This window comes from Stegostoma tigrinum, chromosome 14 (genome assembly GCF_030684315.1).
Source record: "Stegostoma tigrinum isolate sSteTig4 chromosome 14, sSteTig4.hap1, whole genome shotgun sequence".
Taxonomy (NCBI): Eukaryota; Metazoa; Chordata; class Chondrichthyes; order Orectolobiformes; family Stegostomatidae; genus Stegostoma; species Stegostoma tigrinum.
The window spans coordinates 61,852,990-61,879,837 of NC_081367.1; the positions used below are offsets into that span (position 1 = coordinate 61,852,990).

At 39.9% G+C, this 26,848-nt stretch overlaps 1 protein-coding gene across 1 annotated transcript in view; it reads left to right on the forward strand.

Annotated features, from left to right (window-relative positions):
* The window catches only part of LOC125458016 (extracellular calcium-sensing receptor-like), a 55,192-nt gene extending 30,178 nt beyond the window's left edge, over nt 1–25,014 (forward strand). Inside the window, exons 6-17 of the mRNA XM_059650843.1 lie at nt 1,835–2,126; nt 4,890–5,117; nt 5,987–6,084; nt 6,580–6,731; nt 7,775–7,953; nt 11,016–11,159; nt 12,945–13,111; nt 17,772–18,057; nt 19,604–20,437; nt 20,548–20,775; nt 23,750–23,873; nt 24,119–25,014. Of these exons, the coding sequence (XP_059506826.1) occupies nt 1,835–2,126; nt 4,890–5,117; nt 5,987–6,084; nt 6,580–6,731; nt 7,775–7,953; nt 11,016–11,159; nt 12,945–13,111; nt 17,772–18,057; nt 19,604–20,437; nt 20,548–20,775; nt 23,750–23,873; nt 24,119–25,014 (3,628 nt within the window). The remainder of the gene's footprint in view (nt 1–1,834; nt 2,127–4,889; nt 5,118–5,986; nt 6,085–6,579; nt 6,732–7,774; nt 7,954–11,015; nt 11,160–12,944; nt 13,112–17,771; nt 18,058–19,603; nt 20,438–20,547; nt 20,776–23,749; nt 23,874–24,118) is intronic.
* The last annotated feature ends 1,834 nt before the right edge of the window (nt 25,015–26,848 follow it).

The window sequence follows — 26,848 nt, forward strand, 5'->3', positions numbered from 1 at the left end:
AGGATGACCTTCTATATCAAGCAGATGTTCACCTGCACATCTGCCAATGTGGTATATTGTATCCATTGCTCCCGGTGTGGCTTCCTCTACATTGGGGAAACCAAGCGGAGGCTTGGGGATCATTTTGCACAACACCTCTGCTGGGTTCGCAACAAACAACTGCACCTCCCATTTGCGAACCATTTCAACTCCCCCTCCCATTCCTCAGACGACATGTCCATCATGGGCCTCCTGCAGTGCCACAATGATGCCACCCGAAGGTTGCAGGAACAGCAACTCATATTCCGCTTTGGAACCCTGCAGCCCAATGGTATCAACGAGGACTTCACAAGCTTCAAAATCTCCCCTTCCCCTACTAAATCCCAAAACCAGCCCAGTTCTTCCCCTCCCCCCACTGCATCACAAAACCAGCCCAGCTCATCCCGTCCCTCGACTGCATCCCAAAACCAGCCCAGCCTGTCTCTGCCTCCCTAACCTGTTCTTCCTCTCACCCATCCCTTCCTCCCATCTCAAGCCGCACCTCCATTTCCTACCTACCACCTCATCCCGCCTCCTTGACCTGTCCACCTTCCCTGGACTAACTTATCCCCTCCCTACCTCCCCACCTATACTCTCCTCTCCACCTATCTTGTTTTCTCTCCATCTTCAATCCGCCTACCCCTCTCTCCCTATTTATTCCAGTTCCCTCTACCCATCCCCCTCTCTGATGAAGGGTCTAGGCCTGAAACGTCAGCTTTTGTGCTCCTGAGATGCTGCTTGGCCTGCTGTGTTCATCCAGCTCCACACTTTGTTATATTTTGTAAATTGTGAAATTGTTTTCTGTACATTGTCTTCCGTAAAGTATAAAAAGCGGAACTGTCCGCTGCTCGGGGAGAATTACTTGCGAGACTCTGTACTCTGTGCCGGGTTGAGTACAGTGATTCTCCATAGCTTGTATTGCTTGGTAATAAAATTTTTTGTCTTTTTTCTAAACAGGTCAGTGTCTTGTTATTGCTGCAAGTCCGTGAGGGTCTCCGAAAACGATCTTGACACAGTGCCTTGTCAGAAATGTCTGCGAGAATCTGTCAATGAACATAACCTTTTGAAAGCACTTCTGCAGGCACAATCACCTGTTTGATTTTCTTGGATTTTAATTTTACGAAGGTTTATTTGCACGGTTTATTGAAACATTAATATATTGTGTGCACTATCTCAAAATATTATATGATTTGCAATTATGATAGATTGGTCAAAGTTAACGTCAATGTCTTCATAGCTATGGACATGCAACGAGAGACTTGAAAGGGTTGAGAAAAGATTTACAAGAATGTTTCCAGGGTTGGAGGGTTTGAGTTCTTTCGAGTGGCTGAATAAGCTGGGACTATTTTCTATGGAGCATCGCTGGCTGAGGCGGGGTGGCGGGGGCGGGGCGGGGGGGGGTTGCTCCTGAAAAAAGTTTATACAATGATGAGGAACATTGATTTTGTGATCAGTCAAGGTCCTTTTCGCCTGGATGGGGGAGTCCAGAATTGGAGTGTACAGGTTTAAGGTGAGAGGAGAACTAATTATAAGGGGCCTAAGAGGCAACTTGTTCAAGCAGAGGGTGGTGTGTGTTTGGAACGAGCCACAGGAAGGGATGGCGGGGGCTGGTACAATTGGACCATTTAAAAGGCAACTGGAAGGCGACATGAAAGGAAAGGGTTTAGATGGAAATGAGCGCAATGTCAGCAAACGGCACTAGATTACTTTCGGATACCTAGTCGGCGCGACGAGTTGGACGGAAGAGACTGTTTCTGTGCTGACACTAAATCAGTATTAATTTTATCTACTTGCAAAATAAAATATTTTTCTACAGCTTTTGTACGAGTGGTTTGAGCTTCGCGCTGACGATGATTTTTGCCATTGAAGAAATCAACAAGAACCCAAGGCTGCTTCCTAGCATTTCCCTGGGGTACCGAATTTATGACACTTGTGCCATTCTATCTTTAACTCTGAAAGCAACTTTCCAGTTTTTGAACAGAGGTGAAATCACCTCCTCCAAACTGGCTTGCACGACGTCTTCCACTGTTGCTGTCATTGTTATTGATGCCGCATCCTCGCAGTCTGCAGCAATGGCCACGCTAATTGGTCCGTTCAGGATTCCCATGGTAAGACTCATATAAATCACCAATTTCAGTCGGTAACGACCAGTAAACGGCACTATGGACAAAACGGCAGACTGTTTCATTTTATTCAGAACGACTTGCAGCATCTATGGGGAGAGAAACGGAGTTAACATTTCATATCCAATGTGTCTTGTTGAGAAACGAAGATGCGCCACAGATTCTTCGACATCCTTTCTGTTTTTTTTTTCAGCTTTCCACATCTGTACCTTTGACGGTTTATTCGTTTTTATTATCATTGATGCATTGAAATGCTAATCGAGATATTTTCTTAATGGTTTCATATTTACACGTTAATATTCCATATAACGACAGTGGTACCAGCACTCCCGATCGGAAAGGTAATGAGATGGGCTAAGTGTGCTGTCACTAAATGGGTTATCTGGAGTCCCTTTTCTCTGGGATCCATTGGCTGAAATCCCGCCACGGTAAAGAGTGATATTTGAATTCAAATAAATAAAACCTGAAATAACACAGTCTATTTCTCATATTGTTGTTTCTTGTGTTCTCTGTTGGGCAAAATGGCAAGTGATGTATTTTTGCATTCAGTTCTCCTTGCCTCACTTAAAGAAAACACTCCATTAGCTCGAATGTGACTTGGCGTATTACCTGTGTCGCAGCTTTATTCTGAATGCACTGCAAACTTAACAGTAGCAGAGGCAATGAAGAAAATATTAATTATTGCCAATCTTTGAGTCAGAGAACCATTCCACATGGAAATGATGACTTGAGCTGCTACATTTCAAACTACTAATGCAGTTGATCCTATTCCTCTGCACTTGCCTGAAAACCTTTCGATGTTTCCCTTCCAGTAGATATTACATTAATGTCTTAAAGAGTAGTACCGGTCGACCTACAAGTTCCTTGTAACTGAAGCCCAACAGTCCACACTCCATGATCACTCTCGTAAGTTTCTTCTAAACTTCCTCCAAACCTTAGAAACATTGGGCAGTTTCTTCCCAAACGTTTCGATAGGAAGCGATGTAATGTTCCAGTGCTAAATGTTCCTCATGATTTTCCGTAACTTTCACACGTTTTCATTGCGGCACCCTGGCCTGACGATTTCCATGATTTTCAGCTAATAAATAAAAAATCACCAGTGTGAAAATAGGCAAACATGACAAGCTTCACTTTTAATTGTCCACAGGTATTTTTCCACCTGTGCATGTCTGAGTAACAGGAAGGAATATCCATCGTTTTTCAGAACCATACCGAGCGACTATTTTCAGGCAAGAGCCTTAGCTCATCTAGTAAAGCGTTTTGGTTGGACATGGGTCAGGACAATTAGGAACGACGATGTTTGTGGTAACTTTGGGATGTAAGCTTTCACTGAAATTGTGCAACAATTGGGCGTTTGCATTGCTTTCTCTGAGTCTATTCACAGAACCTACCACAGGGACATGCTGCTTCGAATCGTAGCTATTGTACGGAAATCTTCAACCAAAGTTGTGGCATTCGTTGCGCCTGAGGAAATGAACATTTTACTCAGTGAGATTCCTCAACAGAATGTGACTGTTATGTAATGGATAGGAAACGAGGCTTGGGTGTCCACACCAATTTCTACCCCAGGAAGAAAGCAGGCGCTTTGTCTCTGGCACAATCGGAGTTTCCATTCACCAGGTAAAGATATCAGGGCTGAGATAATTTCTGTTGGACGTTCATCCATCCATATATCCAGGCAACAAAGTGTGGAGCTGAATGAACACAGCAGGCCAAGCAGCATCTTAGGAGCACAAAAGCTGACGTTTCGGGCCTACATGCTTGATCAGAAACTAATGAAAGGTCCAGGCCCGAAACTGCAGCTTTTATGCTCCTAAGATGCTGCTTGGCCAGCGGTGTTCATCTAGCTCCACACTTTGCTGTGTCGGATTCTCCAGTATCTGCAGTTCCCGTTATCCCTGATCACATATATCCAGGAAACTGTTTAGTGAAAGAGTTTCGGGCATTAACTTTCGGCTGTGCATTGAGGCGCACAGATAACAGAACGGATCAAGTTCTCTTCAACAAGTGGAAGGAATGTACCGGTAGGGAGAGTTTATGGATAGTGCACAATGAACGTACTGATGTCTCATAGTACCGGGCTACTTACAATGTTTCTAAAGCTATATATGCCATTGCCCACGCTTCCATGGCACACTGTGGTGTGAAACTGGGAAAGGACCATTTTCCGAAAATGCTTGTGCAAATATCTCGAGTTTCCAATCGTGGCAGGCAAGGCGTCATTCAAACCTTTTTGTGCTTATTCTTTCATGCGGCAAAGGTGACATCAACGAGGCCGCATTTCTTCCCCATTCCTGACTGTGGTTCCACTATGTATGGTACTTGGCCATTTCCCAGGATATGTCAAAGTCAAAATTGTTTACGTCTGAAATTTCTTGTAAGGCTGACGATGTCATAACATTTGACCTCCTTTCCGAATTAACATTGCTGAACAAGATGGACTTTTCAACAATCTCCAATGATTTCACGGTCAACATTACCGAGAATATTTTCCAATTCAGATTTATTAAATGCGCCTAAATTTCATCAATTCTCATAGTATTTCTACCGAGCTCTGATTAACTAGCTCAGTAACTTTGCCATTATAGTCTCGTTTTCCCGTCTCAAGGGGCACGTTCTGAATGTATGTACATTTCTAAATGATTTTCGAATTCAGCATGAAAATCAAATATTAACACTCTTTTACATAGTTCAATCTTTTTTCTGAACACAGACTGTCAACTTCTGGTTTTCTTCTCCATTTTAAAGCTACTGCATAATATGAAAGCAGTCAATTTCACAACCAAAATTGATGAAAACGTTAATTTTGATGATAACGGAGATCCAGTGGCCACAGATGACATTGTAAACTGGCAACCCAACGCGGCTGGTGGCGTGGACATCGTCGGTGTTGGAGTCGATGACGGCTCAGCCCCACCAGGACAAGAAATTATAGTGAAGGATGAAGCAATTGTATGGGGTGGAGGCCAAAATACGGTATGCATATTATGGCAGCGACCTGAACAGTCCTCATCCATCAATTATTGCAAATCTAAGTAGTTAGCCAGATTCGCTCTAAAAACAAAGTTGCTGGAAAAAAACTCAGCAGGTCTGGTAGCATCTGTGAAGGAAGTTAAAAACAGAGTTATCGTTTTTGGTCAGGTGACCCTTCCTCAGAACGGATCGAATTCCTTAGCTGGATGAGCTATGTTTTTTTGCCTTGGGAGGAGAGTAGAGTTGGGGAGCGTTAGGATTTTGTGATTGAGATGCACACGTCATGAGAGTCATCGCCCGGGCAAGTCGTCAGAATATGTATACACGGTAGACGTTTCGAAAATCAGACGGCATAAGTTTAGTATGACGAGGAAAACGTGGTGGGGGGAGGGGGGGAAATGCTTTCATCGAGAAGGTGGCAGAGAATGAAACCTGTTGTCTGAAAGGGCGTGGAGACAAGCACGTTGACAACATTTAGGACACTTTGGGAGGAGCACTTAAAATGTTCAATAGGCAATGGACCAAATGTAGGTAAATGGGATAAATGGAGTTGGTGTAGACATGTTGGGCCAAATGGCCTGATTCTACGGTTGATGACTCTTTGACTATAATTCCTTTAAATCAAACCAAAGCCCGAACCAAATCCTCTTTCAAATTTGAAATTTTAGGGAATGCAAGTTTAGTTCAAGCAAACTCCCCCATGAACGACTATGTCTCCTTTGGTAGCCTTCTGTTGATATGGGCTGCATTGTTTCCAACGTCAATCTGTCTGTACTAAGCTGCAGAGTCAATGCTGAATGTAATTTCTCCAGATATGGTTTAACAATGGTTTTATGTTATTCTTGCAAAACATCCTTGTTTATCTGTCTCAGGTCTCTAGATATAAAGGCGAAAATTCCATTCTTTATTATTTCATTTCTGGACAAAAAGGTAAAAACATGACAAATAAAAAAGCTTCTAAACTTGCGAAGTAAAGCTTGCATTTCAAAAGGGGTCAGTAGAAATATCAACAAGGATTGAAATACAGAGCACCAGATTAATGTTCCAGGAATGATCCTATCAGATAATGAATTTTGAATTCCATAAGTTCTAGCGTGAAAATGAAGCACACTAACGGTTCTTGTAAAAAACACGTCTAGTCCAATAATATTCGTTCGGAGAGGGAATTCGCTGTCGTTATTTGTCTCATTCTCAGAAATAGCTGAATAAACTGAGGGGTCAAGAACAAATTGCGGCCTTGTCAACATCCCATAAACGAATCCATCTTGATTTCTTAAATGCCCATTCCAATAATTTTTCAACTATTAAATTAGCACGTCATCATGTTAATGTTATAATTACAATAATGGTACCATCTGAAATGTTATACAGCAATTTCCTGCATCCCTCTTTCTTAAAGAAAGTTGTCAAATGTTGAATATCAGTAAGTGTATACGGAGTATAACTTCTTCTTATTCATAACTAGGTTCCACGAGCAGTTTGTTCCGAAAGCTGCCCCAATGGAACAAGGAAAGCAACAAGGAAAGGACAACCTCTTTGCTGCTTTGACTGTACTAAATGCGCTCATGGTGAAATTAGCAGCGCCACTGGAAAGGAGCAGCAGGGCGATTGACTGCTGTAATTGCTTGCTTGTTGAGAGAGGATTTCAGATTTTGAGAAGGCCTTTGTGGTTTTACTGGAATCATAGAGCATAAGTGGCGAATAGAACGCAGGGGCAATCTAACTGACTGAAATGTTAAGAACTGAATTATCGAGTGCGAACACAGTTGTGCGATTTGTAAAATTTACATTTATTTTCCAATGCTAGTTTATTTTCTTTATTTAGATTCACCAGATTGCATTAATTGTCCGTGCGAATACCGGTCCAACTGGAGACGAGGCGAATGTGTATTAAAGGACATTGAATTTCTTTCGTTTGGCGACCTGATGCGGATTATTTTGGTGACTTTGGCATTTCTCGGAGCCTCCATCACAATCGGTGTACTTGTTTTGTTTTATGGTCACAGGAATACTCCAATTATGAACGCCAACAACTCAGAGTTGAGCTTTTTGCTTCTTTGTGCATTGACTCTGTGATTTCTGTGCTCAGTGACATTCCTTGGAGAACCTTCCACCTGGTCTTGTATATTGTGTCACACAGCATTTGGTGTCAGTTTTGTTCTTTGCAATTCGTGTGTTTTGAGTAAAACAGTTGTTGTGGTGATGGCATTTAATGCAGTCCTTCACAGCAATAATATGATGAGATGGTTTGGTCCTGCACAGCAGCGTCTGTCTGTGTGTGTCCTTACACTGGCACAATGTTTCATATGTGCAGTCTGGCTAAGAACATCACCACCTTACCCTTTAAAGAACAGCAATTATTTCAGCGAATTAATTGTTTTTGAATGCAATGTAGGTTCGCCGATAGCCTTTTATTGCGTGCTGGGTTAAATGGATTTCTGTCTTGTGTGTGTTTTGTGGTTGCTTTTCTAGCTCGACAACTTCCAAACAATTTCAATGAAGCTAAACACATAACTTTTAGTATGCTTATTTTTTGTGCTGTGTGGATAACTTTTATTCCAGCATATATCAGCTCCCCTGGTAAATATGCAGTAGCTGTGGAAGTCTTTGCGATTTTAGCATCCGGCTATGGACTCAGTTTCTGTACTTTTGCCCCTAAGTGTTATATTATTCTGTTGAGAAAACACAAAAATACAAAGAAGCATATGATGGACAAAACAACTTCCAATTATCATTAGTTATTCCTTCAAATGTGGTGATGTACTTTATGAAGCAAAGTTTTTCACTTGGCAAGAATGTTGTTGATACATATGTTGACAATATTTTACAACAGAATAAAGTATGTGATCTGAAAGAAAAATGTAAACCTTTTATTTTTGAGCTTTGTAACATGGAGATCTACTCTACTGCCTGCATGGTTTAAAATCCACATATCATTACTTTAATATGCATGAGTTATTTTGCAATTAGAATTCTCATTTGACGGCCGTAAAAGGAACTTTCTGAAACAGGGCAGGGCTCTAATGGGAGCAATTTCTTTAAGAAGCCATGAGTCGACTGGACAATAATTCTTGGACAATGTGCATACGAAGCTGAGAAGGAAGCATTGCATTATTTTATGTTTATTTTGGACAGACTTGTAGTGCTGTGAAATGATATTGCTTCTTTTGCCAAATTTGTTTTTCCTTCATACTTGAATAATATTTAATTGGAGAAAGGCCGCAGATAGATATAGGAGCCCTTGCTCATGAATCACAAAAATGCAATCATTCAAGTTCAATGCACATTGTTGACGGTCAAAGGAATGTTGATCTTTATTTCAAAAGGATAGGCGTATAACGATAGAGGGGTTTTGCTAAAAGGACACAAGGCTCTGTTCTTACTAGATTTGAATACTATGAACAGGTTTGGGCCTTTCATCTCAGGAAAGGCATACTGGCAATGGAGGCAATCCAGAGAAGTTTCACCAGGCTGACAACATGGATGGAAAGCCTGCCTTATGAGGAGCTTGGGCCTTTCTGATTGGAATTTAGAAGAATGAGAGATGGCTTAATGAAACACATAGGATTCTGAGCCAACTTGACAAGACAGGGAACGAAACGTCTTTTTTTTTCTTCTTCTGGGAGTACTAAAGAGCATAATCTCTGAATAAAAGTTATTATCTCTAAGATAAAGGATAGGAGGAATTTCTTCTCTCACCGCCTAGTGACTCTATGGATTTTTTTATGCAGTGGGATGGAAAGAGGTAGACAGATTTTTAAACAACAAGTTAAACAATAAGGTTGATGAGAAAATGCAGGAAGTGGCGATGAATATTGTCAGATCAGCCAATATCTCATTGAATAACAAAACAGATTCACTGGGCTGTACGGCTTATTTCAGCTCCGATTTCACGCGCTTTTATTTGATTTTTATCAAGAATTTGTAAGTGCAGCAGCATTGTCCAATATAATTATGTCAGTTTGGATAGAATTAATGATAATACATTAACATTTATTTATTGAATGGTGTATAATTTTGACATCTGGTGGGCTTAAACGAGAATCAAGAGATTTTTTGAAGGTGATCACAAATGTATCAAGCGACGACAGCCACCTCCTTCACTTGTCTCCGGCTTGAGTCTAAGCTCCTGAGTGCTTTTATCATTTCAGCTCCTTTAAATTTTCCGCCACAATCTTCATACTAACAACCATTTCTTTCAACTCCTCATTCTGTGTCACAATTTGTATTTCCAATTCAAAGAGATTATTTATATTGTCTTCAATGAAAGAAAGACTCAAATTAATCAATTACCTTCTCTGACAATTCTCTGCTCCCCTTTTGAATTCTGCTAACTCTGCACTTCATGGAACTACATTCTTCCAATGTATTCTGATAGAAATATACAAAGTTCTTGTGTGAACTCTGACACAATCTACTTAATCCTCATTGCTAAATCATGTATCTACATTGTAAGCAATTGTGGCCCCAACACTGATTGATGAGGCACACCACTGGCTACTGATTGCCAACCTGAAAAAGACCCATTTATTCCCATTCTTTGCTTTTTGTTCATTAAACAATCTTCCGTATATGCCAATACATGACCCATAACACGGTACAACATTATCTTATGCAGCAACCTTTTGTGCATCACCTTGTTGAAAGCTTTCTGGAATTCCAGATACACCACACCCACTGGCTCTGCCTGTCCACTGTGCTCATAATGATCTCAAAGAATTCCAGTGAATTAAACATAATGTGCCTTATATGGACCCATGCTGCGTCTGTGCAATGGGACAATTGCTATTCAGATATTTCACTATCTCTTCTGTGATGATGGAGTCAAACATTTTCTCCACTGTGGAAGTTAAACTAATTGGTTTGTAATTAATTGCCTTTTGTCTACCTCATTCTTTTTAAACAGTGGCATCACATTTGCGAGGTTCCAATCTCCTGGAACCCCTGCATCTTCCACCAAATTTAGATAAATTACCAGAAACACATTTGCTATTTTCCCTGGCATTTCTATACTAGCCAGTGATGCACTCCATCAGGCCAGGGGACTTGCCGCCCTTTGGCCCCCATTACCTCATTAGTGACAATTATCAGTGTTAGGTCTTCACCCTCCATAGCATCCTTAAAATCGAATATTGGCAATGAATTTGTGCCTTCCACTGTGAGAACCAAAACAAAATACCTGTTCTGCACCTCAGCCATTTCTTCACTTTCCATGATTAAATCTCTTTTCTCATTCTTTAAATGACAAATACTTACGTGAGTCTCTTTTTATCATTTTAGATATTTTGAAAAACTTTTGCTATTTGTATTTATATTCTGAGATAATTTGCTTTCAAAATCCATCTTTGTTTTCTTCATTAGGTTTCTCATGGCGATCTGTTGATGTTTAAAAACTTCTCAAAAATGTATTTTCCCAAGTATCTTTGCCACGCTGTATGCAATTGATAATTATGCAATTTATCTAACAACAAAAGCCTCCCTTTTATACAACTGCCTCAGCCACAAATTAAACTGACAAATCAGCCATATCCTAATCTTACTAGCATGCAGCACAGGTAATAATCTGGCGCTCACTGCCATTGACTTCCTGGCTTTCAGTTTGGCTCCCAACTCTCTAAACTCAATCTTCAGTGTGCAATTCTTCTTAGTATTTGTGCTGTTGGTATCAACGTTTACCACGACCATTAACTGGTTCCCTTCCCTAACTCCCCAAATGCTCCGCAGACATGCAGTACCCTGCAGGTTCCTTGAACTAAGGAGGCTTCACATTGTCTTGCTGATTGCTGATCCCTCACCCTTTTGGCCTCCTATCACCGCGGTCATGACCACCTTTTTCTCACCTGTCTGAGCAGTTGACAACCTGTCGTGCTGCGGGCTTGGTTTTCGCTGCATTTCCCTGAGGCAGGATCACCATCACAAGAGCTCAGCACAGAGTACCAGTTGGCTATTGGATGGCCTTCTGGGACTCTTGCACTACCTGCATCACCTTATGATTGTGTGCCAGAGTCACGCATTCCTCCTCCTCCTGCAGCTTTATTCACTGAGGTATGGCTACCGCCTTATACATGCTACCCACATAACTTTCATTTGCTCCAATGCTCCTCACTGCTTCCAGACATCACTCAGGCTCCATAGCCCTGTGCTTGATTTGAATATAAAGGTGGCACCGCTTCCACATATGATAACAATCGATGCAATCAGCATCCACAAACTCCCACATATTACTTCCACTTCAATGAGCTGGCCTGCTATCCCTACAATTAACCCAATAATTAGACACACGGAAACATTATTACAATTCTCAACAGGTTATTCGGTTACTATAGAAAACTGAGGAGTTAAACACACCCATCAAACAGCCAATCACAAACAAGTTCAGCTGTGACATCACTCTGCTATCTCACGCACCTTTTCTCCTCAAGCTGTTGAGCCTCTCACTGTTTCCTGGGTGTCGGCCCTTGGACTGCTGCCAGCTTGGGAGGTAACTTACTGGAAGTTTACTCTTGTTTTTTTTATTTCGATTCGAGGATGAGAGAAGAATGAGATCATGACAGGAATTTGATGTTTGGGACTCAGGGATCCTTGACACTGGTTCTTTCACGATTCACTTCAGTTGTGGTGACTGAGCTGAAGTCTTTCAGAATGCTCCTCAGTGACATCCCTCTGCCCTAGTGTGTTCAAACAAGACCACAAAAAATACAGCACAGAAACAGGCCCTTCAACTCTCCAAGCCTACGCCAACATGCTGCCCATCACAACTAAAACTCGTTACCTTTCTGGGGACTGTATTCCTGTATTTAAATCCTATTCATGTGTTTTGTCAAGAAATCTTTTAAATGTCACTATTATCCGCTAACACTACCTCTCCTGACAGCATGTTCCAGGCACACACTACCTCTATGTTAGAAAAAAACTTGGTCTAGCACTTCACCTTTAAACCTTGCCCCTCACACCGTAAATATATGCCCCCGAGTAACTGACACTTCCACCATGGTAAAAAGCTTCTGACTGTCCAGTTTGTCTATGCCCTTCATAATCGTGTAGATATCCTTCAGGTTGCTCCTCAACCTGTGTCGTTCCAGTGAGAACAAACCAAATTTCTCCAACGTCTCCTCACAGCTCATTCCCTCCATATCAGGCAACATTCTGGGAAATCTTTTCTGTATTCTCTCCAAAGCGATCACAGCCTTCTGGCCGCCTGGTGATCAGAATTGAAGAAAATGTTCCAAAGGCAGTCTAACAAAATTTCTACAAAGCAGCATCGTTTCCTGCTATTTTTAAACACAATGCCCTGGCTGACGAAAACAAGCATGCATATTCCTTGTTGACTACCATTTCCACCTGCATTGCTACTTGAAATGACCTCTGTATCAGGACACCCATTTCCCTCTGCCTGTCAGTATTCCTCAGGGTTGCACCATTTACTGTTTATTTTCCATCTGGGTCAGACCTTCTGAAATGCATAACCTCACATTGTTCTGGATTAAACTTCATCTGCCAGCTCTCTGCCCAACTCTCCAACCAATCCAGATGCTGCTGTATCCTTTGATGGTCTTCATCGCTATCCACAACTCCACCAACTTGTGTGGCATCCACAAACTTATTAAATGTGTACAGAATGAAATTTCTGATTTATAGGCAGCCCATCTTCATGTTTAGGTTGGATCTCATTAATTGGCCAGCTTTCCCAGTTTCCTCATAATACTGCACACAAAGTAGGGCCAACAGGGGATCACAAAAGAAGTTTAATAGCATAGAAGATTAAATGTGAGGCTTTTAAATTTTGTCAAAAGATAACAAACCTAAGAATTTATAACATTTAAAATTCAGCAAAGGATGATTGACAAATTTGGTCAGAAAAAGCTTAAAAAATTCTTTCAAACTAGATCGCTGAAAATAACATCAGCTGTGAAAATTCCAGCAGGATGTGAAAAGAACTGGATTACTGATGGCAAATATGGGGTCTGTGGCAGTAAGACAAGTGATTATAATGATGTGTAATAATGTGGCTGAAATATGAAAGTTTTCTTTCTGAATGTTTTCATCGTAGATGACATGAAAAGAAACCAGGAACAGGTGCAGAATATTGGGTCTAGTTAGGAGGATGATTTTTAAGGTAGCAAAGTTACTCTGGTGAATGTTGAACAAAAATACCCTAAAAATTGTGCTGACAAATACAGTAGATGAATTACTTTTGATCTTTTGCTTTTTTCTTCGAATTAGAAACAAGTCTTAAATTAGATTAAAAGTACCTGGATATTCAAGGGAGGAGCTCGAGACGAAACAAACGAAAGCAAAAAAACCCAGTTATTATGCCATTGACAGAGAATAATTGCAAACATCTGAAAGCATAAAGATCCACCTTACCAGAGGCCATATGGATTTTTGAAAGGAAAACATCGTTTGATGGACTTCTTCCAATGCCTTGCCAATGGCATCAATGGGATCAAAAGAGAAATCGGTGGGAATGGTGCATTGGGATTTTTACAAAGATTTCAACAAGGCATTGAACATGTAGCCATTGCAGAAAATATGTGCTCATCGTATTGTCCGTGACGCATGACAGATCATCTAATGAAGAGAAATTAGAGAATGTACAAGGATTGCATATTTGACTTGACAGGCTAAAAGAAGAGGATCCCTTGGACCTCTACTGCTTTAAATCGCTTTCAATGGCTTAGATGACAGAACCAAGTTTAAAGCTTCTATTTTTGCTGACAGTTTAATGGTAGTCAAATATATAACATATAGGAGCAGGTGTAGATCGTTTGACAACTTCAGTATGCTCGACCATTCAATCGAATCCCAGCTGATGCTACACTTCTTCTGTCCACCCTCCTATTCTTTCCTAATAAACTTTCATTCCCCTATGTTTCAAAAATTGATCAATCTCAGTTTCAAATATACACAAGTTGTCCAGCACACATTTGTATTTGGAACAGTTTTCCAAAGTCTCACAATGGGTGGTCAGATTGGGATGACTGATTGGCGCAGACAAGTTGGAATGAAGTGTCTGTTTCCATGGTCTCTTTCTCTGTGACTCTTTGTGAAGAAGTTTCTCCTTATCTCATTCTTAATTTGAGGTTGATCAATTCTAGGGTTATCCTATATAGTCCTAGGTTCTCCCGTAAGGGGAGATCCACTCGGCATTTACCCTGCCAACTTCCTTAAAAACAGTATATGTTTTAATAGCTTGCCAAGGAACTTAATGTGGCTGCACAGAGCTGGCACGGAGGCTGCAAATTTTAATGTTCAGTTAATAGGCAAGAACATGGCGCATAGAATGTCTTTTGGACAAAATTGAAATGATCTATCTTGATAAGGAGCAACAAAATGCAAAATTTATATTTAAATCGAGAGAGACTGGAAGATAATGGAATTCTGAGAACGTGTGCATACAAATACCTGAATCACAGAGAGCTAGCATGAAAGTCACAGCAAGGAACTGAAACAGGAATTGGACCATATCCTTTATTTTAAAAAATGAGATTTGAAAGTACAGAAGCCTCAGAGAGATTCATTTGACTGCGTCTGGAAGATTGTGTACGATTTGGGTTCAGAACCGAAGAAAAGCCATACTTTCCATAAATGCAATATATTGAAGCTTGAGTGCATCAATATCTGAAATGAGAGAATTGTTCTGTGACATTAAATTCAGCATTCTATTTAATTGATAAACGTAAAATTGTAAAGGAATTGACTGAATGAATGCTTGGAAGGTATTTTCCAGAACTGCTGGTGAGTAAGAAGAGTGGACAGTCTCAGAACAAAATGCCAGATGTTTAGGACTGAGGTTGGACGTCAAGGTCTGCGACCCTCTGGAATTATTAGTCCCAGAGTGCTGTGTTTGTTGAGTATATCCAAGTCAGCGATTGACAGTATTGTACATAAAACATCAGGAATTTGCAGGAAGGTAGAACTGGCATAGAGTTCTGCCTTCATGGTAAATTGTCCTAGAAGTTTCAGTTGGCTCACTCCCACTGTATTTATTATTTCTTTTGTACTATCTGTCAATAACATGATGTTGCCTAGCAATTGCGTGCTGAATTGTCAACTAGACGTGGTGTTTAGAATTAATAATGATATCAGGAATTAATGTTCCTTTTTGTCAGTTTTCAGAAATATCCTTACGGATGAAATGGAATCATTACTGCAAAGAAGGCAGATATATATTTTCTTAAAATGCTGTTTGCTTCAGAAGTGATGAGAACCGTTCATTTTCTTTTAATCCAAATAGTCTTGTAAGAAGCGTGACATTCACATGAACTGCAACCCATTGGTTCATGTTTGTATATTGTAAAACTCTTTGTCTGCTGGAAAGAATTTGGAAATTGAGGATAAATGTTTGCATGTTAACCATGGCACATCATTGCAATTTTTTTCCTTCATTTTCTGCTCCTGCACCCCAGGCAAGGAGAAGTTTTTATTTGTTTTCTGTTGGGAGTGTGAACGTTGTGATATAAATCTATTTATAGCTGTTTTGTTAATTGTCATTACATGGAATAATATAAAAACAGTTTGTTGCTTTCAGAAGAGCAGTTATTTCTAACGTTAACAATGCACTGTATCTTTTTCTTGCTTTTATCGTTGTTTCTTGTTGCTTCCGTGCTGCTGAAGAATGAACCAATCTGCAGGCCATGGGAAAATGATGATTTGGTTGGAATGTTCAGGGGAGGTGACATCCTTATTGGCGGAGTTTTTAATGTGCATACCATTGTTGATCATCCAGATCTTTCCTTCCAACGGCAACCAGATTTTAGAAAGTGCAGAAAGTCAGTGAAAACTTTTATTCTCCTCGAACATTTAAAAAATTGCAAACTTACGTTGAGATTAAGGCGCTTTGTTAGCATTCGAATAGCCGACACCGTTCCATCTGCCTTTAGATAAATAAGTAGGCTTGTTATTTTGTTACATCATAGCTGAGGCTGTTATTTTCTCATCCTAATTGTGAAGTCTATATATTGCACATTGTTCAGAGAACTAATGAAGATTTGATGAAAAGGAAAAGCGGTTTAATTGTAACCCATTGCATCAACTGAAATTTGAACTGAAACAAAGTAAACAATTGCAGGCGCTGGAGATCTGAATGAAACAAACAGAAACTGCTAACGACACTGATGTAGGTCTGTCAGGATCTTTAGAGAGAAGGCAGAGTTAACCTTTCCAGACCAGTGACTCCAGTCACAGGATGAAATGTCACCACACCCAAAACGTGAACTGCGTTTTTGCGAGATCTATCGGACCTGCTCAGTTTCTCCAGAAATTTCTGATTTACTTTTGAAATTACAACTGACCTGAAATAAGTCAATGATTATGCTCATTCAAAATACACAGGGTTAAAATTGGAACCTGGAGAGTCATAATGTTTTGAGCTAATTAACACTTTCTTTAGTTAAATTTCAAGCATGAGTGTTTAGCTGATGTAGTAATTTCAAAAATACATAAATGTGAGTCCTATTTGTCAACTGTTATTAAGAGATTGGACGTTTCATATTAAACTCACACAGGCAAGAACTACAGTGAGAATTGTTTTAATTCGTGAACAGACGCCCTCAAGATTTGCTGTGAGCGACAGTAATGGCCTTAACAATTAAATAACTTCTCCTGGGTTTTCAGGATGTTCATTGTCCGAAATCCATGGAAATTTGCTGCATTTGCTCAAATCATATTTCAAATTGATGTGAAAAAGATTGCCGTGGTTGATAAGACTTATTGATTTTGCTTAATGTTCTCAAGAAGGTAACAGTCCAAGAGGCGATAAATTTAAAACGGTCTTCGGAAGGATGAATTAATGCTCTTGGCAGTGCAAACTCGTATTTGGAGGTTCATGAGAAGTGAAAATAATTGATGTTTGAATTCCAACAAGAGTTGTTAATAATATGTTTGGAAAGTGAATAGCTTCACCAATATTTCATGGTCAAATCTAATAACTGTAGATTCCCTCCATTGTGGAAGCAATGTGAAACCATTTTGCTCATCGAGTCCACACTGTTCCTTTGAAGACAAGCCCACAATCCCTACACTGTGAAACTTTAACCCTGCATTTCCCATGGTTAATCTATCCAGCCTCCACATCTCTGCACACTATCGGCAAGTTGCATGGCCAATCCACTGAACTGCAACATTTTTTGGACAGTGAGAGGAAACTGGAGCAGCCCGAATGAATCCATGCAGACACGGGAGAACGTGCAAACTTCACATATGCAGTTGCGTGAGGGTGGAAGTGAACCCCGCTCCCTTGGGCTGTGAAGCTGCAGTTACAATGGCAATGATATAAATTATATATTTTAAATGCTTTAAGCAAAATTGAAAAAAGAACAATCAACGCAAATTAATGAGTAAATTAGCTAATCCACCATCATGTCAAATAATTGCACAAATTTGTGAGAAAACATTCTTTTTGAATACCGTTCATGACCAAGGAATGGCATATTTCTTGAGTAATTTATTGTCTTGCATTTTAACGGGCATTCAACCAAACGTTTAATGAAACAGTAACGTTCTGAATGAAATGATTTCAAAATATTATATTCCCCCCATGTCGATGAACAGTTTGAATTCTTTAAATCTCACATTTGACAATATTGATAATGTTAAGAAGCCTGTGATCTATCTCTCGAAAAAAAATCGTCACACGGATGTTGTTATTTTCTGCAGCTTTTGGGTCAGAGGTTTCCGTTTTGTGTTGACAATGATTTTCGCCATTGAAGAAATCAACAGGAACCCTAAGCTGCTTCCTAACATTACCCTGGGATACCGGATTTATGATACTTGTACCATGCCACTCTTCAGTCTGAAAGCAAGTTTTGAGTTTCTAAACAGAGGTGATGACACGTCTTCCAATTGCCGAAGTTCCTCTACAGTATCTGCCGTTGTTGGTGAGTCTGGATCCTCGCAGTCTATAGCAATGGCCACGCTATTCGGTCCATTCAGCATTCCCATGGTAAGAAAAAAAATGGTCAATTTCTGTCTTTGTCTGTTTTTGTTTCAGATCTCCAGCATGCGTAGTGTTTTGCTATGTTTTATTTTAGAAGTACAGAGACAAACGTGCATATGTGCACAGATCAATGAGGTGTCAGAACTGGTGGAGAGAACATTTCATAAATCACACCGTGTTCTGAGCTCTATTAATAGGGATACAGAGCAGAAGAGCAAGAAAGTAATGTTGAACTCGTACAAGACAGTTGTGAGAGGATGGAGTATGATGTACAGTTCTGTGCGTAACATTATGGGAAAGTTGTGAAAGCATTGAATGGAGTGCAGAAGCGTTTGAAGAAAATGTTTCCAGAAATTAGAAGTTTTAGTTGTGAACTTAAATTGAAGAGGTTGGGACATTTTGCATTTGACAGGGAAACAACTTGAGAGATTTGATAGTGGTTTTCATAATCGCGAGGGATGCATAGATGAGGTCGAGGGAAATTGTTATTGCTCATAAAATGGAAAAAAAAGAGAAATTATAGATTGTATTTGTTTGAAGAGAGGCGATAAGACAAAGATGCAGAACTGAAGCCAATAAAGTAAACCGCTATAGAGGCCTGGTTTGGAATTTAAATTTTAAAGAATAAAAACAGCCTGAATGAAAGGAGTCAAACGCCCAGAGAAAGAATTTTTACTTCGAGCTTTCAGGAACAGCTGCAGCGGTTTTGAATTTGGGGTTGAAAGCTGCAGTACACCTCCCGCTGCCACAATCTATCTCAGAGTGTCCTCTTGATGTCTTTTTTGTTAACCTCCTGGGCTGCTGTAATTGCACTTGGGCCAATCTATTTTACTGGGCTGGCTTTTCCGAAGGTCGCATTTGTTCGATGCTATTGCATCAGAGCACTCAGTGTTTAGTAGTTAAATAAGCTATTATTCTGGTCAGGTTTCCAACAGAGCGAAGTTATTCCAATTTCTTCTTCGTTTTCGTGAATATGATCAACAATGTGTGACCAAAGTTGTATTTTGCTTCAAGACGGCTGGTTTGAATGTTGAACTACAACGGGGTCCGTTTAAAAGATGAAAGAAGTTAGGATCTATGCGACCTTCAAATTATACTTTGAGGGGGGTTTGTCCGGTCCACAGCAAAATTAGCCTGCAAAAGAAGCAAGGCTGTTGTAAGCAAAATCTTTGTCGCACAATGAGTACAAAGGATATGGAATGCACTGCCCATAAATGTAGAGGAGCTACGTTCGACTGAGGCATTCAAGAGCCTATTTGATAAATATTTCAATAGAAATAAGAGTTTGGGTTAAAAAAAAGCTGGACATTGGCGTGAGGTAACGATGTTCTTTCGATGACCCGGTGTAGGTACAGTGGGCTGAATGGCCCTTCTCGTTTGCTGCAACTGTTCTCTAATTTGGTGACTTTGTTCTTTACAGGGCTGAATCTGAATGAATACCACGTCTGTAACGAGTATAATTATTTAATTCATTTTCGGATTTTTTATTTAACATGAATTTCAAGATTTTGCAGAGGAAATCATAACATACTTGAAATTTTATTTCCAACAGGTCAGTTATTTTTCCACTTGTGCATGCCTGAGTAACAAGGAGGAATATCCATCGTTTTTCAGAACGATACTGAGTGACAAATTTCAGGCAAGAGCCTTAGCCCAACTGGTCAACTACTTTGGTTGGACGTGGATCGGGACAATTCAGAAGGATGATGATTATGGCAACTTTGGGATGCAAGCTTTCATCCAAACTGTCCAACAATTGGGCGTTTGCATTGCTTTCTCCGAGTCTATTCACACAACCTACCACAGAGACAAGCTACTTCGAATCGTAGACACTGTTCGTAAATCTTCAACCAAAGTTATAGTGGCGTTCGTTGATGTTGTGGAAATAAAAACTTTAGTGAATGAGTTTGCACAACAGAATGTGACTGGTATACAATGGATTGGAAGTGAGGCTTGGGTATCTTCACAATTTTTATCCCAGGAAAAGAGTAGGCAGCTTGTGTCTGGCACAATCGGTATTGCAATTCGCCAGATAGATATACCAGGACTGAGAGAATTTCTCATGGACGTACATCCCTCCATGTATCCCGGCAACCATTTAGTGAAAGAATTTTGGGAATCAACTTTTGGCTGTGCGTTGAAGGGCGCAGATAACACAACAGATGATGTATCCTCCACTATGATGAAGGAATGCACTGGAAAAGAGAGATTGTGGATGACACGCAATGAACTTACTGATGAATCACAGTTCCGGGTTACTTACAATGTATATAAAGCTACATATGTGATAGCATACGCTCTTCATGACATGCTGTTGTGTAAAACTAGCAAAAATCGATTTCTCCAAAAAGGTTGTGCAAATATCTCAAGTTTTCAACCCTTGCAGGTAATATGTCAATATTGCTTCAGCTGCAATCAAATTGAAAATATTATTAAACAGTACGGTTTTTCTTGCCAACTAATGTTAACTTCTGAATACTTTGCTCTGTTTTAAAGCTTCTGCATTACATGAAAACCGTGAATTTCACGACCAAGATCGGTGAAAAAATACATTTTGATGATCATGGAGATCCGGTGGCCATCTATGACATCGTAAACTGGCAACCGAATGCAGCTGGTGGCGTGGACATTGTCGTTGTTGGGGTCTATGACGGCTCAGCCCCTCCAGGACAAGAAATTGTGATCAAGGATGAATTGATTTTATGGAGTGGAGGTCAGAAGACGGTAGGCACAGTAGGAATGCATTAATGCCATAAACAGTGTGGATGTGAAAAAATATCCACACACCTTTCGAGTAAAATGTGATTGTTTACGTCGCCTGCATTGGCGGACAAATTTCATTTTACAAGGGCAACATATTTCGGAATATTTGAAGGGCATGAACTGATGGCCGCGTTTAGCAGTTGTGCCCTGGGTTACTTGTCTTTCTGAAGAAAATCATATTGTTTAAGTGCGGAGAAGTTATCCTGTTGCTGACAAAATGCTCTTCAGATCGTAGATGAAGCACTGCTCTCTAATCCGCATTCCAGGAGGGATATGATTGCATTGGAGAGTGTGCAGAGGAGATCGATCTGGACGTTTCCTGTGCTTTGGATCTTTAGTTATGAAGAGAGAATGCACAGACTAGGACTGTTTTCCTCCGAACAGAGGAAACTGCGGGGAATGAAGGGTTGGGAGGGGGCGGCAGAGGGAAACATGTTTGAGATAATGACGTAAGAAGGGACCCATGCTTGTGAGACATTAAGGAATGCTTCCTCTTCGAAGAGGGATGACTAACCAGGGTACAAAACTTGAAGAGAAGTTTCAAGGGGGTTTGAGGCAATCTGAGGACTTTTGCTTCACCGAGATGATGGCCAGAAGCTGGAACACACTGCCTGCAATGTCAGTAGAGGAAGAGGCAGAAACCCTGATCACACTTGGGGAGTATTTAAATAGCTACTTGTGATTCCAACACATAAGAGACGACGGAGCAAATGCTGGAAAGTGACATTAGAATCACTGAGTGCCAGTGTTTGACCAGTGCTGATTCGATGGACTGAATAGCCTTCAACATCTTTGTCAAGTTGCGATTCCTCGTCTCAGATGTTTAGGTTTTTTGCCATCTTCAAATTGTCCCACTTCATTTGTGAGTTAAAGATGTTCTCCATAATACAACAGTAATAATGATCTCTCTGCACGGACAGCACGTTAGTGTGAAGAGACGAGTAAAATGGTCAAGTGATTTGGCCTGAATTCTGCTGTTTGCGAACGATAATGTTCTTGGAGATGCCAAATAAATCAAACGTTTTCAAAACAACATTTACTTTAACAGACGAAACTGCAAAGATTCAACCTTCAAATTAATTATTGTGCAGAGCAATTACTTAGTGTGTTGCTAAACTTTTTGTTTTCAAATGAAATGCACGAAGAAATTATGTTTCTTTAAAGCAGTAAGATTTTTTACTCAGTTTTTGCTTTTCCGGACCAAACAATCATTACATCACCATACAGTGATGTTCACTTTCTCTCCAAACTTCCAAATGTTTTCCTGTGCACTCATTTACGGGTATTTTCCGGAAGCTGCACCGCCAGCTTTTACAAGCTTCCTAATCTTACATTGTGAAAGTAACCAAGAGTCGGGTGTCTCTTCCTGTCTGTCTCACCAACCTCCTTTCTTTTTGTTTTCTTGTAAGTTTGAATAGAGAATGTGTGGTGGCAGATTTCACAGTTAAAAGAAATGATTACAGCCCGATTGAATGCAAATGAGTATTTTTGAATTTAAATCCATGACTGAGGAATTCAGTGGGGCATTGGTTGTGTCCCTCACTCTGAGCCAGAAGGACTGTCTTCCAGTCCCACTTATTCCAGAGGTGTACCATAAAATCTCTGCACAGTTTAGTAAAAATATCTAAACACGTGGATGCAATGTTAAACCAAAATTAGCTATTCGAGTATACGATAGAAAATTGTGTACAGTTTACCGAACATCATTTTGTAAAGATATCAAAGCAAGATAATCCGCCAGAATAACACAATTACACCGTAATCTTACGAAGCAGGTCAACTAGTGGTAGAAAGGCAGAAGAAGCTTGACCGTTCAACAGCTCTGACAATATCAGCACAGCTGGACCTAGAATTAATGTTTCAAGTGGAATATAAGTTGTCATGAAAATGGAGACGAGCGGTCAGAGTCAATTAAAACGTCATCTCAATTCTCCTCTCCATGAATGCCATCTGGTGTCTGTAGCAATTTTTGTATTTATTTGAGATTTACAACACCTGCAGCAGTATGCATTCTTTTCCATTCTAGGTCCCTTGATCAGTTAAAAATACTATTATTTTGTTAACAATTGAGCTGATAGCGTTTGAAAATAGACTTGCAAGTCGCTCAGTGAAAAAACATTGGCAAGAACGTATATTTTTGCAGATGGCCTGAAAACAAAAACTATTGACAAGTTAAATAACCAGCGTTTCTGGTTGCGAATGTTTATGCCACTTTAATTCACTTAGCAACCTTTAATTCCTCCGCTGCCTGCCCGCATAATGTTTTTCACTTGATACCATTGCAATTCCTTGAAAGCTCCTAACAGCAAATTCAACGCACCTTTCTGTACGAAAAGAAATGGAAACACAGATGGAGCGTCACTTTTTGCAATCTAATCTTGCAGTTCAAGGAAGTTTAAGTGAATCACTAGATGCAAGTCAAGAAAAGTATCGTGAGGTGCTGGAGTCTTGTTTGCATGGGATGCGAGAAGTCGGCGAACAACATTCTTGCAAAATTGTGAGAAACATTCTCAACCAGACATTCTAAATTTCTCCGTAGAACAGTGAAGGTTTCATTTGCCTTTTGAAAACGTATGTGCATCCATACGATCTGGGCAGTTTTAATGCTGTTTAGTAAACTGAATATTTCATTATAGGGACATTTTGACAGAAGTTAGGTATCCAGACTCTCGAGGGTGTTCCAGCATTTAATGAGATCAAAGTTAATCTGTGGTCTAACTTTAAATGCATACTTTTGGCCCGTATGCCTGAATAAACTTTCTGAACAAACATAGATTTATCCCAAATTTAAAGTGTATTGATTCTAATCAATGTATGACCAGAGATGTTAAATAGATCACCAATGTTCTGTTTCACATTTTCCTTTTAAAAAAGCAGAATGACGAGCATCACACAGTAAATGAAAATAATGATTTTTCTTTCACTTTCTAATCAGGTTCCAAGAGCAATTTGCTCGGAAAGCTGTCCCAGAGGGACGAGGAAAACAACAAGGAAAGGACAACCCCATTGCTGCTCTGACTGCATAAAATGCGCTCATGGTGAAATAAGCACCGTCACTGGTAAGGAGCAACAAGAAAGATTGAGTCATGGAATTGGTTGCTGAGAGAGAATTTCAGTATTTTCAAAGAACTTTGCCGTTTTACTTGTATCATTGGTCCACAGAATGGTTCATCATTCATGACGAATGGAACACAAGGGAGATCTGACAAACAGAAATGCTATGAATTAAATTATTTAGAATAAACAGAAGTATTCGTTTGAAGTACATTCATTTTTTCATTCATTTTTATGTCATTCTGTTTAGATTCACCAGATTGCATTAAATGTCCATGGGAATATCGGCCCAACTGGAGACAAGATAAATGCATATCAAAGGACATTGAGTTTCTTTCTTTTGGCGATCTGTTGGGGATTATTTTGGTGACTTTGGCATTTCTCGGAGCCTCCATCACAATCGGTGTACTTGTTTTGTTTTATGTTCACAGGAATACTCCAATTGTTAAAGCCAACAACTCCGAGTTGAGCTTTTTGCTTCTTTGTGCATTGACTCTGTGTTTTCTGTGCTCAGTGACATTCCTTGGAGAACCTTCCAGCTGGTCTTGTATATTGCGTCACACAGCATTTGGTGTCATTTTTGTTCTTTGCAATTCGTGTGTTTTGAGTAAAACAGTTGTTGTGGTGATGGCATTTAATGCGGTCCTTCCCAGCAATGATATGATGAGATGGTTTGGCCCTACACAGCAGCGTCTGTCTGTGTGTGTCCTCACACTGGTACAATGTTTCACATGCACAGTCTGGCTGAGAACGTCACCTCCACATCCTTCAAAGAACAGTAATTATAGCAGCAAAATAATTGTTTTTGAATGCAATGTAGGTTCGCCGGTAGCCTTTTACTGTGTGCTGGGCTATATTGGATTTCTGTCTTGTGTGTGTTTTGTGGTTGCTTTTCTAGCTCGACAACTTCCAAACAATTTCAATGAAGCAAAACACATAACTTTTAGTATGCTTATCTTTTGCTCTGTGTGGATAACTTTTATTCCAGCGTATATCAGCTCCCCTGGTAAATATGCAGTAGCTGTGGAAGTCTTTGCGATTTTAGCATCCAGCTCCGGGCTCATTTTCTGCATTTTTGCCCCTAAGTGTTACATTCTCCTGTTGAGAAAAGACAGAAATACAAAGAAGCACATGATGGTTAAATAACTTCCAAGGATCATTAGTTATTCCACTCATGATTTGTAATTTCATATCAGTAAATCACAGTCTTTCGTTGCTGGTATCTACTTTAATACTAGTTTCATGTCACGAATTCTAACACTAAAATGAACTGCATAGTCCCTGGAAAATGCAGATCTTTTGACATCCTGTGAAATGACTTCTCAATATTGTGATTGCATGTATTAAAATCAGTTAATCAGAGAGTAAATACTCTCATATCGTTCACAGTGGAAACGAGCTTGGGATTGCACTGTGGGAAGCAGGATAGAGCACAGATGGGAGACAATCACAGGAGTGGGTAATGCAGAACAGGACACGACTTTTTCAATGTTAAATTATGAGGCAATTGGTTTGTTATATTTTCTAAAATAAATGAATGAAATTTGTTGAAAATACGTGGTCTTGAAGAACTTTGTTTTTCTGCCATTTAATTTCTTTCCAAAAATGCTTTGTCCAAGACAATTTCTCGTTGTTTCTCACTGAGGACCAGGGTACCTATTTAAAGCAGCCCTTCTTATTTGTTAAAAAAGACAATGTTTAGTTTTGCATTCTCAAAGTGCCTGATATTTTTGTTTGGCAGCATAATTCTTCTTGTTCGGTATGATTTTAGATGAAATTAGCGTTCTAGCAATAATGTCTCAGAAGTGGTGTCGTGGCTCCGTATGTAAGTTCACATCAGAGTGTTTCTGTTCAAGAACGACTCCATTGAGCTAATCGCAACGAACTGGGTTGACATTGTACAAATGCAATATTTCTGTTCTGGAGTTTCAGTGTTTTGGCTGAGACTTTAGCTGATATTCTCTTTGGTCGCTCAGCCACACTTTACATCTGCAGTTGTAATGTTCATAGGTGAGAATAGAAATATGCAAATGTCCCGTGGAAGATAAAACTCTCAATCATTTTCACTGATTAGTGTCCATTATCACATTTCAGTTTTGAAGACCTTACTCTGCAAGATGTCTGCCCTGTTTCCAACCTGAGAATATTGTCTGCACTTCAATTTTAATTGACTTTTGCGATGTTTAGTTTACATTTCCTGTGCGTGTTCAGCCGCGATTTGTTTCTCTTGCATGAGATTCGATACTTCAGAAAGTCTGATGCGAGTAAAATGTATACCTTTCGTGCCTCAGCGTCCGGAATATCATCAACTTTAAAAGAGTCTTGGTCCTCTTGTGGTGGCGTGGTACTATCCCACATCTGGGCCAGGATGTCTGTGTTCAAGTCTCACCTGTTCCAGATGTGTGCAATGATATCTCTGAACAGGTTAATTGTAAAATATCTTAACGATCTTGGAGGTTGACAAGCCAATCAAAGATAAACACGGAGGGGAGAGTTCAAATTTCATTTATTTGCGTATTGCTCAGTCTCAGATAGATTTGAGTCAATTCAGAGGTCTTATGGCGCAGTGGTATTTGCAAACCACCATGTCAGATGGTCCGGGTTCAATTTCAATTGTGTCAGAGAAAATCTGAACAGGTTGATTAAAATAAATATAAAGGTGAGTTGATTTGGTTGGAGCCGATGACCCAGTGGTACTCTGGCTGGACTAGCAATCAAAGCATCCATTTCTGAGAAAGCGTCACTAGACCCGAATGTTAACTCTGATTTCATTCACACATGTTGCCAGACCTGCTAAACTTTTCCAGCAACTCTGTTTTAGTTTCTGATTTACCACATTCACAGTCTTTTTTTTCAGTTGTTACTCAGATAAAGGGATGGGTCTGGGTGTTCCAACCACAGTAAATGCTGAAATCTAAATTGACCAAAAACTGGAATTAAAGTTGAATAATTAAAACACCTCGTTCACAAATATTCCTTC